Genomic DNA, 17236 nt, shown 5'->3' on the forward strand with positions numbered 1-17236 from the left:
AAACCATGACGGTGACGCAAACGTGACGAATTTTTCTGAAATCCTAGGGTGTGTGAGGGGATGGTGACATGAAGAGACTTTCGTCACGTCACTGTCCGTCACGAATCGTCGTCCGTCCCGTTACATCTGGGGCATCACGTCCCGGACATTTCTTTCCCTAAGTTAGGGTTGGACATTTAGGATCGAGGACTGAACCGAACTGTAGGACCTCCATTTGAGGGTAGACCGGTTTGTCAAACAGGTTTAGGTCCAAGGGTAAGACCAGACAGGAACGGGAAATATATTATTTGATATTTTTCAGTACTGTTTAAAAAAGTTTTAAAATATCAAATCCAACTTGGCTTAGAGGCTTTAATTGAGCTCAGTGCAGATGCCAGATATTTGACCATCTATGGCCACCCACTTGATGTAGTGGATGTTTAACATTACCATGGACATATATTTTCTACTTTGATATTGACTAGTAAATCTGACCAGACGAGGACCAGTCTGGACCGGACCGGGGCCAAAAAAGAACGGAACGGAACCGGGCTGAAGTTTAGGTAAGGTTTAGGTCTTTTCTCAAAACCCAGACCGGACCGGAACCATCAAACCCTACTTATATTCATGCATACAGATCTCAATCGGTGGTAGGGTTCACCCTTTGAGATGGTATCAGATGCTGGTACCAGATGTCGGATGGATATTGGATATTTCTCGAGGGTGATTATCCAGACGGATGATGATGGGATCATGTAGGTAGTGGATGACTGTACCAGATTTCGAATGGATATTAGATATTTGCCTGAGGGCGATTATCGTGACTGATGATGAAGGGGTCATGATGGTAGTGGATGACTGTACCAGATATCAGATGGATATTGGATATTTGCCTGAGGGCGATTATCGTGACTGATGATGAAGGGGTCATGATGGTAGTGGATGACTGTACCAGATATCAGATGGATATTGGATATTTGCCCGAGGGCGATTATCGGGACTGATGATGAAGGGGTCACGATGGTAGTGGATGACTGTACCAGATTTAGGATGGATATTGAATATTTGCCTCAGGGCGATTATCAGGACTGATGATGAAGGGGTCACGATGGTAGTGGATGAGTGTACCAGACGTCGGATGGATATTGGATATTTGCCTGAGGGCAATTATCGAGACGGATGATGAGGGGGTCACAATGGTAGTGGATGATTGTACTAGATGTCAGATGAATATTGGATATTTGCCTGAGGGCGATTATCAAGACGGATGATGATGGGATCACAGTGGTAGTGGATGACTGTACCAGATGTCGGATGGATATTGGATATTTCTTGAGGGTGATTATCCAGACGGATGATAATGGGATCACAAAGGTAGTGGATGACTGTACCAGATTTTGAATGGATATTGGATATTTGCTTGAGGGTGATTATCGAGACGGATGATGATGGGATCACGATGGTAGTGGACGACTATACCAGATATCGAGTGTATATTGGATATCTGCCTGAGGGTGATTATCGGGACTGATGATGGAGGGGATCATGATGGTAGTGGATGATTGTACCAGATATCGGATGGATATTGGATATTTGCATGAGGGCGATTATCGAGACGGATGATGAAGTGGTCGCGATGGTAGTGGATGACTGTACAGACGTTGGATGGATATTGGATATTTACTTGAGGGTGATTATCTAGACGATGGAGCAGGATGGTGGCGGATGACGTTTACCAGATATCGGATGGATATTGGATATTTAACCGGCAATGGTTATCTTGACGGGTGAAGAAGGGGTCGGGATGGTGGCGGATGACTGTATCGGATATCTCAGATGGATATTGGATATTTTCCTGATGAATATTATTTGGACGGTTTGGTGGACTACCTTTGAATCAAAAGTAGTTACGAAAGCAGGAAATAGCTTAGTTGTTTAGAGTGATGGTCTGTCACAATAGAATTTGCGGGTTCGAACTCTGTTTTCCCAGTGCAACCCATTTGGTCTTCACTGGAAGCTGCTCTAGCATTCAATACAAATAAAAAAAACCAAGACTTGATTGAGTTCCTGAAATCCTTTCTCCTTAAAGTCAAATCTGGTCGAAGGGGGCAGGGCGGTGACAGATGACTGTACTGGGTATCGGATGGATTTTCGATATTTCCCTAACAGGGATTATCGAAACAGATGATGAAGGGATCAGGACGGTGATGGATAACTGTACTGGATATCGGATGGATATTTGATATTTGCCTGACACAATTATCGAGACAGATGATTTACCGGTCAGGATGGTGGCAGATGATAGTGCCGGAGTCAAAGGGTCATTGAATACTTGCATAGCGATGATTATCAAGACCAACGCCATTATTGGGGCCATTGATGAAGGGGTCATGATGAAGATGGATGATTGTACCAGATATCAGAATATGGTATATATGGATATTGGAATTTATATCTTGACGAAGTATTGATATCTGGATATCTGTTTTTTTCTTGATAAATATGCATTCTTCTATATGGAGGAAATTTAAATAAATACACTTTTTGTGTATTATTGCTTGAAAACAGTGGATTGAGATGCTGCCATGCATGATATATCCCCATGCATGAATCATCAAGAGACCTGTTAACTCAAACCTAAGTTCTCCCGTGTTGGCTTTGATTTGGATTGTCTCTCCTCAACTGTTAAGTGGCCTATTTTGTCCTTTTTTGATCCTATTGATCCTTTATTTTGTCTGATTCCTCAAGTGAGCGAGGTAGAAAAATAAATTGGCCTAATTACAACTATTATTCAAAAATCAAAACTTTCATATATTTCATTTATTCACACACATAAGAAAATGATTGTTGTTAACTTGGTTACAAATTTATTATTTTCTTACTAATAAGAAAGTTATTTAAAACATACGTCAAATAATATGTCAAATATTGGAAACAATGTATGTGTGGCTGATATCTAATATCATCATCCAACTCCTGAGATGAAGGTGCACAGATAATGACATTGGACCTATGTGGCTGATAAATTCCAAACATTCCAAAAGTCATTTCTTCCAGGACATTATAATTTTTTAGAAAAGTTTAATCGTAAATGTGCTTTGAAAAGTTGTAACTACGACATCATAAATGTGCATGGAATGTATTTTATGAAATCTGTTATTCCTTTTATCCATTCTCTATCACATTCTCTCTTTTCTGTTTTGTTATCTTTGGGAATCACCAAGGATATAGCCTTTTATCACAAAGTCGTGCTTGAATTTTACTACGCTTTTCATACTTTAATTGTTCAAAATTATTCATTTCTTTCTTTTTACTTTTTTATATTTATTTGCAAATGAGAGAGAGAGAGGAATAGAATCAAGGAGAGAGATATATGTTAGATTGAGTTCTTAATCAGTGGACAATCCTATAGATGTATGTAATTTCATGTTATTACGCCATCGATTGCACATCTCAATTAGTGTGATTATAATGGCGGGACTAAGACATTTCTAACAATACCTATGATTATTAAATGCGTAAATGCTAAGTCTATCTTAATTATAATGATGGCATCAATAAAGACAGACTAAAGAGGGTTAAGTATATCCTCTTCTTATTAAGAGCGAGGTCCTTGGGTCATAAGAAATTTTGGTTTTTCCCTTGAGCACTCCATTACTCGGAGAAACTTAAAAAAGTCATCCCCTAAAGTTTGTTGGATTCTATTAATTGAAGACGCGATGGACCGAGGTATGGTTTACATTCATGTCCAATCAAGTCCATTCTTATGAACTGGCACACGTCTCCTGCAGATCTAACAATATAGAAAGAGAAAGAGAAAATATATATATATATTTATATATAAATAGGAGAGAAAGAGAGATAGATAGATAGAGAGAGAGAGAGAGAGAGAGAGAGAGAGAGAGAAAATGAGAGAATTGGCGACTGGCGAGATAGATAGACAGAGAAATAGAGGGAGAGAGAGAGAGAGAGAAAGAGAAAGAATCAACAAGAGAGAGAAATACAGAGACGGCAAAAGACAGAGGGAGCTTAATAAAGTTAACAATGTTTAGTCTTTAAATCAATAATTGTAATAAAAAGAAAAAATACCCTGTCGGATATCGGAAAATGTAATATCCGCGTCCTATATCCGATATCGAAACCTCAAGGCTCAGGCGGATACCGATACCGAACCCATATCGGATATCTGATCATATATCGGAGCAGTTATAAGCGATAGCCGTTGGGGCGGGTATCGGTTTTCCCACTCTGTATCCGACCCGTTATCCGGGCCGATATCTGAATCCGACATCAGCATCTTGAATCAAAGCTCTCGAGTATTGATTTTTAACTGGAGTTCTCGAGTAGAACAGTCGGAGGATTTTCGAAGAATCCGAGAAGGTATCCAATTACTGTAGAATCGGTGTTCATGGTAGATTATACACATTCTGAATCGCAAAGTTTTTTCAATTTCTTCTTGTTACGATCAGATGGCTGCACGGGGAAGGGGAAGAGGACGCGGCGGTCGCGGCTTCGGCTCACCCTTTGAACATCGTTTCGTCAAACATGAACCTTACGCCCTTTTCCCTGTGCGTAGGTACTCTTGCTCGTGCGATTTTTTGTTTTTGGAAAAAATGTGGATTTCTCTTTGGTTTTATAAGGAGGTTTGGTTATTGATCTTTTTGTTGAGAAATGATGAACTTCATTTGGAAATTCCTGCATGGGGATTGAAATTTACTGTCAACGAATCTTACTTCACCGTTTAAAAGGAATATAACTTGTGCGTTGTGAACCGCAAAAGGTGACTAAATTTTGAAATATAGGGGTATTCAAGTATATTTTTATTTTTTTTCCAAAAATTGTCGATTTCTCCTTGGTTTCATAAGGAGGATTGGTCATTGACTTCGTTGTTGAGAAATGATGAACTTTACTAGGACATTCCTGCATAGGGAATGATATTTACTGTCAATGAATCTTACTTTGCCGTGTAAAAGGAATATAACTAGTGTCTTATTAGCCACAAGAGGTGAGAAAAGTTTGAAGTATAGGGGCATTCAGCACCCGAGTTTCATCGAAAGCATTAAATCTTCGAATTCTTCTTCATACTAAAAGATTATCTTTTTAAACTAAATTCCTCTTGAGAAATTTTCTGTATTTAGGCACTCTTGTTCGTGTCATCTTTATTGTTGAAAAATGATTAACTTAAACATGAAATTTCTGCAAAGGGAGTGAAAAAAAAAATTTTGAAAGAAAAGGGAGTGAAAATATATATCGAGGAATCTAACCCACGAGTTTTCAGGAGGATGTGAACTTGCCGGACACATCGTACATAACCAGCGTCGAGAAAGACTACCGTCGACTGATCCATTTCAAATTGAAGTTCGAAAACTTTTGGAAAAGTTCATGCTACCATCTGGAGGAAACTGCCAAAATATCAAGTAGGCTTGAAAATCATGAAAATTTCCTCATTTATCATTTAATTTGTATCATTTAACCATGACCACGTATAAAAGGACTGATAAAGATTGTGATGCGATCTTAAACCTTAGCTTCTAGGAGTTTTCTCTTTATCTATTTTATAAGAATGTGCTTTTTTTTCCAAAAAAAGAATGTAGCGTTTTCACTTCATAAAAAAGACACTATTTTTTTCAATTCTGTATTTTTTATTTCTGCTATAATTTGATGGTCAATTGTGTTCTTGAATTGTAGAAAGTCAAGGCCCAGACATAGAGAGGTATTCAGACAAGATCAAACTAAAAGGTCCAGCAAAAAGAGAAGCCCTTGAATCGTACCTTAAGTTATTTCCTTCGAATTTCCCCACTGAGCTGATTCAAGGTCCGTGAACTTATTATAAGGATTATTTCATGCTTGTTACTCGATTTAATCCGTGTGCTTTACCAATTCCTATTTCAGGCTCAAGAAAAACTACGCGTGAGAAGAAGAAATTGCGATGGGACGTAGATTCAGGTCTATTCTGATCATTATCCTTATCTATGATTAAAAAAATTAATTCAACTTATTTCTTAGAAAGGAGAAAGATTATTTATGTCAACTTTGAAATGCATACTTTCTCTGTTTAATTAAAACAGCTCTAGGGCATGTATCTTTGGAGTGACACTTTTCTTCAAAAGAAAAAAATATTTGGAGTGACACCAAATTATAGTTGCTATTTGGTTTCGGATTTGTGTTAATATTAATCTAGAAAACCAGTTTTTGAAATTAATATTTTTCGTTGAGTGAAAAACTTTAGCTTCAAGATTGGTCTTACCATCCCAAGCTAAACTTCAAACCGAGTAGTGTTGAAGTTTGTACTGCATCAATGAATTAAAAAGACTAATTTCAACGCTACTGCTTGAGTAGTGTTGAAGTAGCTTCTTGTGCTTGGGTTTCTAATTTTTTTAAACAGACTATGGCTGTATTTATGACTAATTCTTTCATATTGTATGTTTTCATCTCAGACGAGAAATTGTTCGAAAAGCTGGAAAGGCTCGAAGAAAATGTCAAGGTTAAATATTTGGTTTCCGTTTGGATCGTTCATGATCATTAGTTCCTAACGTGGTGGTTCAAAATCCAAGAAATTATTTTACAGATTACTCTTAACACTTTCAGGAAGACGAGAAAGGTGACAAGGATAAAAAAGGGGAAAGCGATGAAGAAGAAGAAGAGCAACCTGAAGAAGTGGAAGAAGAAAGCAGTGAAGAAGATGATTACAATCAGGTAGGGGGATTCTCAGCTTTTATTATCAGATTCAATAATCTCCAATAATATTAATTGTTGAAGCGCAACATCCTGCTCAAAAAGAAATAGTTGCATTCTTGCAGTCAGCTATAGCTTTTAGCACAGTTGGTAAGCGCTTGAATTAAACATTAATTATAACCCTTGCATTACTATTTAACTGACTTGGTGTCAAACTTTTCATCTATCCCAATTTTTTGATGTAACATAGAGAAATTATGGATAATTGCTGCTAAAGTTAGATTTACGTGAGTACAGTCAGTTAATATTTCCTGTGACAGAAAACAATTATTTTCTCTGAGCTTCTTTCAAATGTCATGCATTATGTGCAGAACATTGAGTTTGACGACGATGAGGACGATCTCAACATGGAGGAAGAAGAGTGTAAGCATTCTGAAGATTTTTCCTATTTAGCTATAGCATTTAATTTCTTCAATAGTTTTTTGTTTATCCGTGCTCGGTTATTTTCAGTTGAGGATGCCTACGAGTAGGTTAATGCCGGAGATCTACTCCTATTCGGCTGAGGCTTCCTTCAATTTCATTACCAGAAACAATATTCGAGTTGAAAATGGGCTTCATTTGGGTAAGTTATGTTATAATGTTACTTTCTGTAATGACTCATCATTAGACAGGCAAAAAAATGGCAGCGAGAGAGAGAGGGAGAGAGAGAAAGACTTGAAGTTGGGGATGGAAATTTAACAGTTTGTGGGGGGGGTGAAATCAATCATCCAAAGGAAGGTTATGGACCACTTCGGCTGATCTCTGCTGTTCTCACCGGATGGAAGTAGGGATGCCCCTGCATTGGCAAAGAGAGAGATAGAGAGAGATAGAGAGAGAAGTGGTGTTAAAGACAGATGTTAGAGTGAGAGAGAGAGAGAGAGTTTTATATAATGAAAAATACAGAGACAGGTAGATGAGAAGTAGTTAGGGTAGACAGCAACAGAGCAAGTGAGAGCAATGAAGAAAAAGAGATTTTGAGATGAGTATCTGGGAACAAAGAGCAAGAGAGCGAAATGGAGAAAAGAAAGAAAGATTTAGAGATGGGAATTCAGAAACGAAGAGAAAGAGAGAGAAGTGGAGAAAAGAAAGAAAGAGTTAGAGGTGGGTATCCAGAAACAAAGAGCAAGAGAGAGAAATGAAGAAAAGAAAGAAAGGGTTAGAGATGGGTATCCAGAAACAAATAGCAAGAGAGAGAAATAAAGAAAAGAAAGGGCTAGAGAAGGGTATCCAGCAACAAAGAGCAAGAGAGAGAAATGAAGAAAAGAAAGAGTGTGAGATGGGTATCCAGAAACAAAGAGCAAGAGAGAGAAATGAAGAAAAGAAAGAGTTTGAGATGGGTATCCAGAAACAAAGAGCAAGAGAGAGAAATGAAGAAAAGAAAGAAAGGGCTAGAGAAGAGTATCCAGAAACAAAGAGCAAGAGAGAGAAATGAAGAAAAGAAAGAAAGGGTTAGAGATGGTTATCCAGAAACAAAGAGCAAGAGAGAGAAATGAAGAAAAGAAAGAAAGGGTTAGAGATGGTTATCCAGAAACAAAGAGCAAGAGAGAGAAATGAAGAAAAGAAAGAAAGGGTTAGAGATGGGTATCCAGAAACAAAGGTTAGAGAGCGAGAGCTCATTATTTCTGTGATGAAAAATATAGTGCAGAGAAAGAGAGAGAGAGAGGAGTCATGTACCATGGCTTCCTTAGCAGTGATTCTCTCCTGGTGATCGTACCGCAACAGCTTATCCAAGAAGTCAACGGCCTGTCAGCAAAATATCTAATTCTTGACTAAAAATTCAAGAAACGCAATTTTCAATTCTAGAGAGAGAAAGGGGAGAGAAAAGTGTAAAACCTCCGGAACAGCAAGATGTTGATTATCTGGATTGATGAATTTTGCCCACGGTTTCCTGCCATGCCTGTCCCAGAAAAAATAAAATAAAATTAAAAAAACATTTCAAAATTCCCCCATGATTATCGCCAACAAGATGGATCAATATGAGGAGAAATAGAGAGAGAAACCTTCCAACAAGGGCCTCCAGATTAGGGTCGAGTTCTAGGCGGTATTTCCTCAAGTAGGCATTCAGTTCATCCGTTCCAAGGACCTGAAACTCAAAATTCAAACTTCTTTCCACCCCCATATTTTTCGAGTTTTGACCCAATAGATTTGTTCTGATCATAGAAGGAAATTACCTTGGCAATTTTGACCAACTGATCATAGTTATCGTGCCCAAAGAAGAAAGGCTCCTTGCGGAATATCTGGGGCAAAAAATCATACAATTTTCTCCACAGATGGTAACTTCCAAAAATAAACTAAAAAACATGTTTATTTTTGTCTCACCATGCCTGCAAACATACAGCCAAGGCTCCACATGTCCAGAGAGTAGTCATAATCTTGAAGATCTACCAGAAGCTCCGGGCCTTTAAAATATCTAGGAAAAGGTAGAAAATCACGTTTCGGTAAATTTATTCGAATAAGGTCAATGTTTTTCTAGAATAAATCAAAGAAAATAAAAAGAGTCCCAAATCCAACCTAGATGCAACACGGACATTATATTCTTTTCCAGGATGGTAGAACTCAGCCAGCCCCCAATCAATGAGACGAAGCTTACGCTGCTCGTGATCGATCATGACATTGTGAGGCTTGACATCACGATGCATGATGCCTTGGGAATGGCAAAACTCCAGAGCCTGAAAAATTGCATAATTAAAAAAATTAGAATTCAAAATTTCTAATGGTTAGACAACTTAACATTCAAGCAATCTAGGGGGACAATAAATAGATGATGGGCCAAAAATAAACTAAATACGTCATAAACAAAAATAAATAAGGAGAAAGTAAAAAAAACATCCAAGAATATTGATCATTCATCCCTTACCTTCAACAGTTCATATATGTAGTACCGAATATCAAAGTCCGAAAGAGTGGGATACAGCTCTCTGAATTCAGTATTGTTGACGTGTTCAAATATAAGACTGGGAGTCTTTGACTGCGGGTCCCTGACAATATCAAGCAATTTAATGATGTTTGGGCCACCACAAAGGTTCTGAAGAATCTTAATCTCCCTCTTGATCTGTAAAAGATAAAACCCTTCATTAAATTCTAACAAAACCCATGTTCAGAAACATGAAAGAGAACCAGGGACAATAACATATCTCAAGCCTTCAAGATATATGAGAAATGATTAAAAATAATATATTTCACTGGAAACCCTCTTTGAGCCATTTGTCATTTGCCAGACCAGCAACACTATCTTGTTCAGTCAACTGAGGAATACGACTATCAGTCCGAAAGTTTCTTTTGGTATCAGTGCAGTGCATTGAGTTCAAAGGCTATACCAATAACAATGCCACTAGGCTCGGAGAAAGATAAGAACAGGTTGCAAAAAATGTTAATTTCCTGTGCACCAACAAATTAACATCTCCTTTTTTGAGTTAGCAAGAATACACGATCAGCCCATTGAGTAAAAAGACCACGAGTCAACAATCCTCATTGGATTCAGAGAAAGAAAGAGCCAAAACACCAGATTAATCTTACTAAACATTAAGATTTGCCCAGTCCAATTCTCTCAAATGTACCAACGAAAAACAAATGCAGTAAAAGCAAGAACAGTAAATTATCAACAAGAGACTACGACGACCTTTTTCTTCTTCACGGGCTTCAGAATCTTGATAATACACATCTCGTTATTCGAGCAGCGAAATCCCTGGAACACTTCGCTGTACTTGCCTCTCCCCACCCTCCTGACAACCTCGTAATCATCCTGCTCCCTGGGGCGACGACACCAAACGCAATAAACCCACAAAGAAAAATCAATAATTTCGCAAAATTGATCAAATGCGGGGATCTGTACCCCCACTGGATGACGAGGGACTCGTAGTCCCAGTACTCTTTGGGACGGACGACGTTAATGTCGGCATAAACCCTGGCCTTGGAGCTGGCGCCGGGCCGGCGGACGGATTTGCCGATCTTGTGCGCCAGATTTTCGGAAGCCAACGGTCCGGATTGAGCGACGCGGTGGAGATGGGGATGATCTTGGCGACGGGAATCGGCGGCGACGGAGCAGATCTGGCGGAGGAATCGGCGGAGAAGGTGGTCGGGGAAGATCGAAGAGGAAAGAGTAGCGGAGGAGATGGGCGGGGGAGAGAGGAGGAGGCGCTGCGCAGTTCCCACGATGGGCCTCAGTGCCATGAAACGGCCACTAAAAATATCCCTGTTCTTGGCCACCTGTTTATATAGCCCTAGCTCTCTCTCTCTCTCTCTCTCTCTCTCTCTCTCTCTCTCTCTCTCTCTATCTCTCTCTCTTTCTCTATCTTGCTCCATCTCTCTGCATAAATATGTATGTTTCATATCTATCTCTCTTTGTTTCTATCTATCTATGTCTATTTATCTCTCTATATCCCTCTCTCCATCTCTCCCTCCAACCCTCTCTCTCTAGTTCTCTCTTTGACCCTCTCTCTGTCTCTCTCTCTCTCTCTAGTTCTCTATTTGATCCTCTCTCTTGCCCTCTCTCTCTCTCTTGCTCTCTCTCCCTCTCTCTAGTTCTCTCTTTGACCCTCTCTCTTGCTCTCTCACTCTCTCTCTATCTATCTATCTATCTCTCTCTCTCTCTCTATCTATCTATCTACCTATATATCTATCTATCTCTTTAACCCTCTCTTTTTCATTCTCTCTCTCCCTATCTATCACTTTTTATCCCTCTCTCTATATCTCTCTTTAACCCTCTCTTTTTATCTCTCTCTCTCTTTCTATCAGTCTATCTCTTTAACCCTCTCTTTTTCTCTCTCTCTCTCCCTATCTATCACTCTTTATCCCTCTCTCTATATCTCTCTTTAACCCTCTCTTTTTCTCTCTCTCTCTTTCTATCAATCTATCTCTTTAACCCTCTCTCTTTGTCTCTCTCTCCCTATCTATCACTCTTTATCCCTCTCTCTATATCTCTCTTTAACCCTCTCTTTTTATCTCTCTCTCTTTTTATATATCTCTCTTTATCCCTCTCTCTATCGCTATCTTTATCCCTCTCTCTATCTTGCTCCATCTCTCTACATATATATCTTTCATATCTATCTTTCTTATGTGTCTCTGTTTGTCTCTCTGTATCTATGTCTCTTTATATCTATTTATCCCTCTCTCTATCTCAACCCTCTCTCTCTAGTTCTCTCTTTGACTCTCTCTCTCTCTATCTCTCTTTATCCCTCTATCTATCATTTTCTAGCTTTTTCTTTTTACCTCTCTCTAGATATCTCTGTTTATCTCTCTCTTTATATCTCTCTCTCTTTAACTCTCTCTCTCTCTTTGGCTCTCTCTTTGTCTCTCCCTCTTTGTCACTCTCTAGCTCTCTCTCTCTCTCTGTCTCACTCTCTATCTATCTCTCTTTATCCCTCTCTCTATCACTCTCTCTCTGTCTCTCTCTATCTATCTATTTCTCTCTGTCACTCTCTAGCTCGCTCTCTCTCTATCTATCTATTTACCTATCTTTGTCTCCCTCTCTATCTCTCTCTTTATCCCTCTGTCTATCTCTCTCTTTAATCCTCTCCCTGGCTCTCTCTTTGTCTCTCTCTCTCTATCGATCTCTCTTTATCCCTCTATCTCTCTTTATCCCTTTCTCTAGTTATCTCTATCTATCTACCTCTCTTTATCCTCTCACTATCTCTCTCTTTAACCCTTTCTCTGCCCCTCTCTCTATATCTCTCTCTTTATCCCTCTCTCTATCTCTCTAGCTCTCTCTCTTTGTCTCTCTCTAGATATCTATCTTTCTTTATCCCTCTCTCTACTACTATCTAGCTCTCTCTCTTTGTCTCTCTCTCTATGTATCTCTATCTATCCTCTTTCTATCTCTCTCCTTAACCCTCTCCCTGGCTCTCTCTCCATATATCTCTCTTTATCCCTCTCTCTATCACTATCTAGCTCTCTCTCTTTGTCTCTCTCTCTAGCTCTATCTATCTCTCTCTAACCTCTCTCTGGCTCTTTCTCTCTATCACTCTCTAGCTTTTTCTCTTTACCTCTATCTCTCTCTCGAGCTCTCCATTTTTTATATCTCTCTCTATCTCTCTTTGTATCTCTTTAGTTCTCTATCTCTCTGCTCTCTATATAATTCTGTATTCATCTTTTTATCCGTTGGAGATCAAACTAGAGTCATGTTCTTGCGACCCATGTCTTTGTACTAGGATTCAACTTCTATATGCCAATCTCACATGATGATATCAGAACGAATGCTTAATTGAACAGTTAAAAGGGGAAAATTGATGTCTTCCCTGGTCCATATCAGTATATCAGATGAAGATATCAAGTATGGGGTTGTTACAATATACTGATCTCCGATAGTAATATTCATCCCGATATCGGCATCCACCTTCCTAAAGTGGTATTAATTCTAGTATTACATATCAGGAACTGGCACATAATTTTTTACTTTTGTAAAATATTATGATATTACATTCTTGGTATGTTGTCAATGTATGCATTGACCTTGGAGAGAATAGAGAGAGACACACATGCAGCACTCATATCATCGTGTCGCTTATATGTACATATGCTATTAGGTTCTCTCCCCATTAAATATTAACAAAATAAATGACAAATGAATATATATATATGAGCACTTTTCCAAAAATTAACACAATGAGACATGTTTTCTCAATTGGCTTCAATGTCCCAACATACAGATATCACATTCAATATTTGAGATCTGATATCCAGTACCAAAATCCTGTAATGTTAGGATGGTGATATTTGTTATGACTTCCTATACTTGCTAGAGCGCTGAGTCATATCCTTGTATCCTATATTGGCATACAAACCCCCCATTGTCTTTTCCAGGCATGAGATATCAGGATGTCAGATATCAGATATCAGGACGGATGTCGGGGCCAAACACTATTTCAAACGTCACCAAAATTGGGTTGGATTTCCCCTGTCTTGATGATAATTGTGAAGTCGTCATCACGGTCTGGCCAAAATTTGTATCAGTAATGGAGAGAGAACAATGAGCCTTTTTCCCATAAATTGGACTCATATATAATGCATATTTCTGGCATTCAAACAGAATCATATATTATATTCCAAACTTATATTATATTCACTGATATGGTGGCCTCTTTGTATTAAGGGGATACGGTGGCCTCTTTATATTAAGGTATTTACAAATTCCATTGTACTTGGACAAGTGTGTGGTCAGAAGACGGGTGTCTTGGAAGACCAAGTACTTGGACAAGAGTGTGGTCATGGTTTGTTTGAGGCCATAGGCAGTTATGAGGGGTGCCTATAGATGTGTATGAGTTTTATTGTTGCAGTACGCCATGCGCATCAACTGGTTTCTTCCTCTCTCAAAGTGTTATTTTTTATTTTTTCTCTTTGTGAAATCAAACATATAGTGTATTCACTGATACGATGGCCTCTTTGTATTTAGGTGTTTACAAATTCCATTGTACCCTCATTATTGGCGCTTGTTAACCTATCGATGGTAGCTCTAATTATTGACAAGTTTAGTGCATCACATTTTGGGAGTGGACACTATTCTCTTCATTTAAATGTACAAAGGTCCTTAGGTAGGCCACTAAAGTTACACGGTTGTCCATAATGGCAATACCCTTGAAAATATAACTCAAAAAATTTGTAAAAATACCACTGATAAGAGAAAGTTGAATATTTGGTGTTTGACATGCCTTGGAGTAGATACTATGCAGATTCTCGGAGAAGAAAATATGTCAGAGGATTATGTTAGGGGATATTCTGAGTCACATAATCATAAATAACATGCCAATTTTCATTGTAATTTTATGCATTTTATGTGTCTATTATCAGTGAAATTATCACAAATCCATGATATTAAAGATTAAAATGATTTATTTCAATCTTATAATGAATCCCCCTTTTGTTTATTTTATGGCACCTTAACATAACTTTTGACATTAATTTCACGAGTCAGCAAATTAAATATTTTCACGAGTCAAATAATATTTATTTAAATATTTTAAGGGGTTTATTATATTTTAAATATGATATTTTGATCTTTCTGGATTTTCTAAATTCTTGTATGGATTTTTTTGATGATATATTAATAAAGAAAATAATTTTACAATTCATAAGACATAAAGTTGACTTTATTTAAATATTTTTGATGAATTAATAGGCTTTTTCCATAACTAGACATTTGTGCCATGTTGGCAATACACTGACCACCGTACAATTCGGCGGAGAGAGAATTTCGGCGGGGAGAGATATTTGGATGGTTCAGAGCGCTATAAATTGAAAAAATAATCTCTAATGATCTAAAAGAAATTTTGGGCTAAACTTTTGAGGGTAGTTCCCCATTTCCTCCTCGATCCATCCACCATCTTGGATTTATAAATAGAACCTCCATCAATCTAAAAAGCACCCTTGGATTGTTCCAAATTATGAGTAATGGAGTGATTTTATCATCAAAATATTGTTTGCATATACTCTTTTACTCCAAGAGTAAAGGGTTGAAGGAGTGACATTCAGATCAAGACACGTGAAGAAAAAGTACCACTCGGCTTGTTGGGCATGTGACGATGAGGTTTTCATCTTTTTTTTTCTACTCGCATCTCTATCCATTTTCCTAGGTTATCAACATTGCTAGCCTAGTTTCCCACTATTATGCACACCACCTCCAACACTGCTGCTCGTCAGCATGTATCTGCTTCCATCCCCATCACAACAGCAATGGTAAAATCATCATGATTTGTCCTCACTCTGCCACTCGTTGATGTGTATCCATCATCATCTCCGTCGCAATCAGTGTGGCATCTCTTTCATCAGTTTCACTCCACTCACGTTCATCTCCATCAACCATCACACAACATTGCAAAAGTGCCAAATAACATATTTAATTAGAATTATTTACTAATTTTGTATTATAAATTTATATAGAAGTTCCAAAATTATTATATACAATATGAATATATTAGGTTAAACATAATTACTATTTTCTGATTATAGTTGTTTCATTTCATTAGATTATATTTGTTTCCTAAAATAAATATAAATATCACGACAAATAAAAATCAAATATTAAATTCACTTATTCAATACTTGCTCTCTGTGGATTCAACCATTGCTTGCCTTGTGCTTGTAAATAATTTACAAAAATTTTTGCACAAACCATAAGCCTTAAACACCATTTTCAACCTAATTTATAGTTCATCATTTTATCTAGGTACTTTTTTCTGTATAAATTGTAATTTTCAGAAGGCTCTCCACCTTGGGCTACAACTTGCTTTTGGGTCTCAAGAAATGGGCTTCAGGGAACACCTAGTCACTAGTAGTTCTCCATTTTCATTCGCCTATGTTACGACACCCCTATTCCAATATCACTTATTAAATTTGTAGAGTTATTAAACATTACTGCAGCACTTAATCCTTTTTTCAATTGTCCCTCTCTTTTTTCTCTCGTCCAACCCTATGGGAGTGTGGTGGTAGGGTAACTCTGCAGACAATACTTACTACTCATTTCACTTTGGCCTTAATTTAAATGCAAAAGGGCAATATCCATGGATATATTATCAATTTGAGTACCCTAACCCAAACACAAATTTCCACTCTTGTTTGTTGCATTATCTCTAACAGTTCTCATGATAATGCCGAAACCCACCGTTTCTCAATTCTATACAATTTACTGGATTATTCAAGAAACCCCTTGCACTATACACCCTCAACAAAACAGTGTGACTGAGAATCAATAGTCTATATGCTTGATTATTGTTCGGAGGATGCTGCACTAACCATGTTCACCTTACTAATCAACTTGCTTCTCATGTTCTTCTTCATTCTTAACCCCTTGAGTCTCGAATATTTTCCTTGCATTCTGTAATTCCCTTTAATTCTAATATTGGCCTAGATGGGTTTTAGATGTATACACGTTATAATCCATTTTAAAGTTTTTTTTGTCTTTGTTGGTTATTGATTATTCAAAAAGGTTACAAACGTTATCATCTTTCCAAGCACTACTTTTACTTTATTTTAAATGTTAATTTTCATGAACTGCAATTTTTCTTTGAGACTCCAATCCTACTGCTAACACACTATTAGAATAATCTCATCAAATATATTATCATAATTTCGAAAGATATCCCGGACTTCTAGATTTGTAGTATTTGATTCTTTCATAATATAGTTTGAACGTGTAAACGGGAAAAGAAGAAATATTCTTGATATATCGAACGTTAAATATATCAACTCTAATTTCAGTTAGTCATAAATGAGAAACTCTTGTATATTCTACTACAATTAGTTTTCTTAGAACCAGAATTTAGTGGCATAAATAGATCTTTTAGAAATTCTTAAAAAGGTTTCACTGAAATCAGAATCTAATTCGATGGATGAATCCCTGCCAACGCAAAATTTTAAACATAAATAGATGCAACATAATACGGTTTAGTATAATGAACCATTGGTAAATGGTAACTGGAGAACGATAATTAAAATTAAAGATGAGTTTTAATGTAACCATAACCTAATATTGTATTTAGATTCCTACACATGCTTAAGATTTATCTAACCGGAAAATCCCAAAACTGATAGTTTTTTAATGCTAATTTTCGTC

At 37.5% G+C, this 17236-nt stretch overlaps 2 protein-coding genes across 4 annotated transcripts; one reads left to right on the forward strand and one right to left on the reverse strand.

Annotated features, from left to right (window-relative positions):
- The first annotated feature begins 4299 nt into the window (after positions 1–4299).
- On the forward strand, positions 4300–7307 carry LOC144706486 (uncharacterized). Of its 3 annotated transcripts, none has more exons than XM_078579461.1 (9): positions 4300–4359; positions 4449–4551; positions 5258–5396; positions 5668–5793; positions 5872–5925; positions 6417–6463; positions 6568–6675; positions 7026–7077; positions 7165–7307. In XM_078579461.1, exons 2-9 carry the CDS (start codon positions 4525–4527, stop codon positions 7182–7184), a joined length of 573 nt encoding a protein of 190 aa, XP_078435587.1. In that variant the 5' UTR covers positions 4300–4359; positions 4449–4524; the 3' UTR covers positions 7185–7307. The 3 variants fall into 3 exon arrangements, with proteins under 3 accessions (XP_078435587.1, XP_078435586.1, XP_078435589.1); XM_078579460.1 differs by having other exon boundaries at positions 4449–4547; XM_078579463.1 differs by lacking the exon at positions 5258–5396.
- Positions 7308–7317: 10 nt separating this feature from the next.
- Positions 7318–10892, reverse strand: LOC144706485 (casein kinase II subunit alpha-2-like). The gene is made up of 10 exons (XM_078579459.1): positions 10526–10892; positions 10313–10442; positions 9551–9745; positions 9205–9362; positions 9013–9103; positions 8865–8930; positions 8694–8776; positions 8527–8590; positions 8368–8436; positions 7318–7489 (listed from the first exon to the last, which is right to left on the reverse strand). Exons 1-10 carry the CDS (start codon positions 10861–10863, stop codon positions 7433–7435), a joined length of 1251 nt encoding a protein of 416 aa, XP_078435585.1. The 5' UTR covers positions 10864–10892; the 3' UTR covers positions 7318–7432.
- Between the last annotated feature and the right edge of the window lie 6344 nt (positions 10893–17236).

This window comes from Wolffia australiana, chromosome 8, assembly GCF_029677425.1.
Source record: "Wolffia australiana isolate 7733 chromosome 8, ASM2967742v1".
NCBI classification, from domain to species: domain Eukaryota; kingdom Viridiplantae; phylum Streptophyta; class Magnoliopsida; order Alismatales; family Araceae; genus Wolffia; species Wolffia australiana.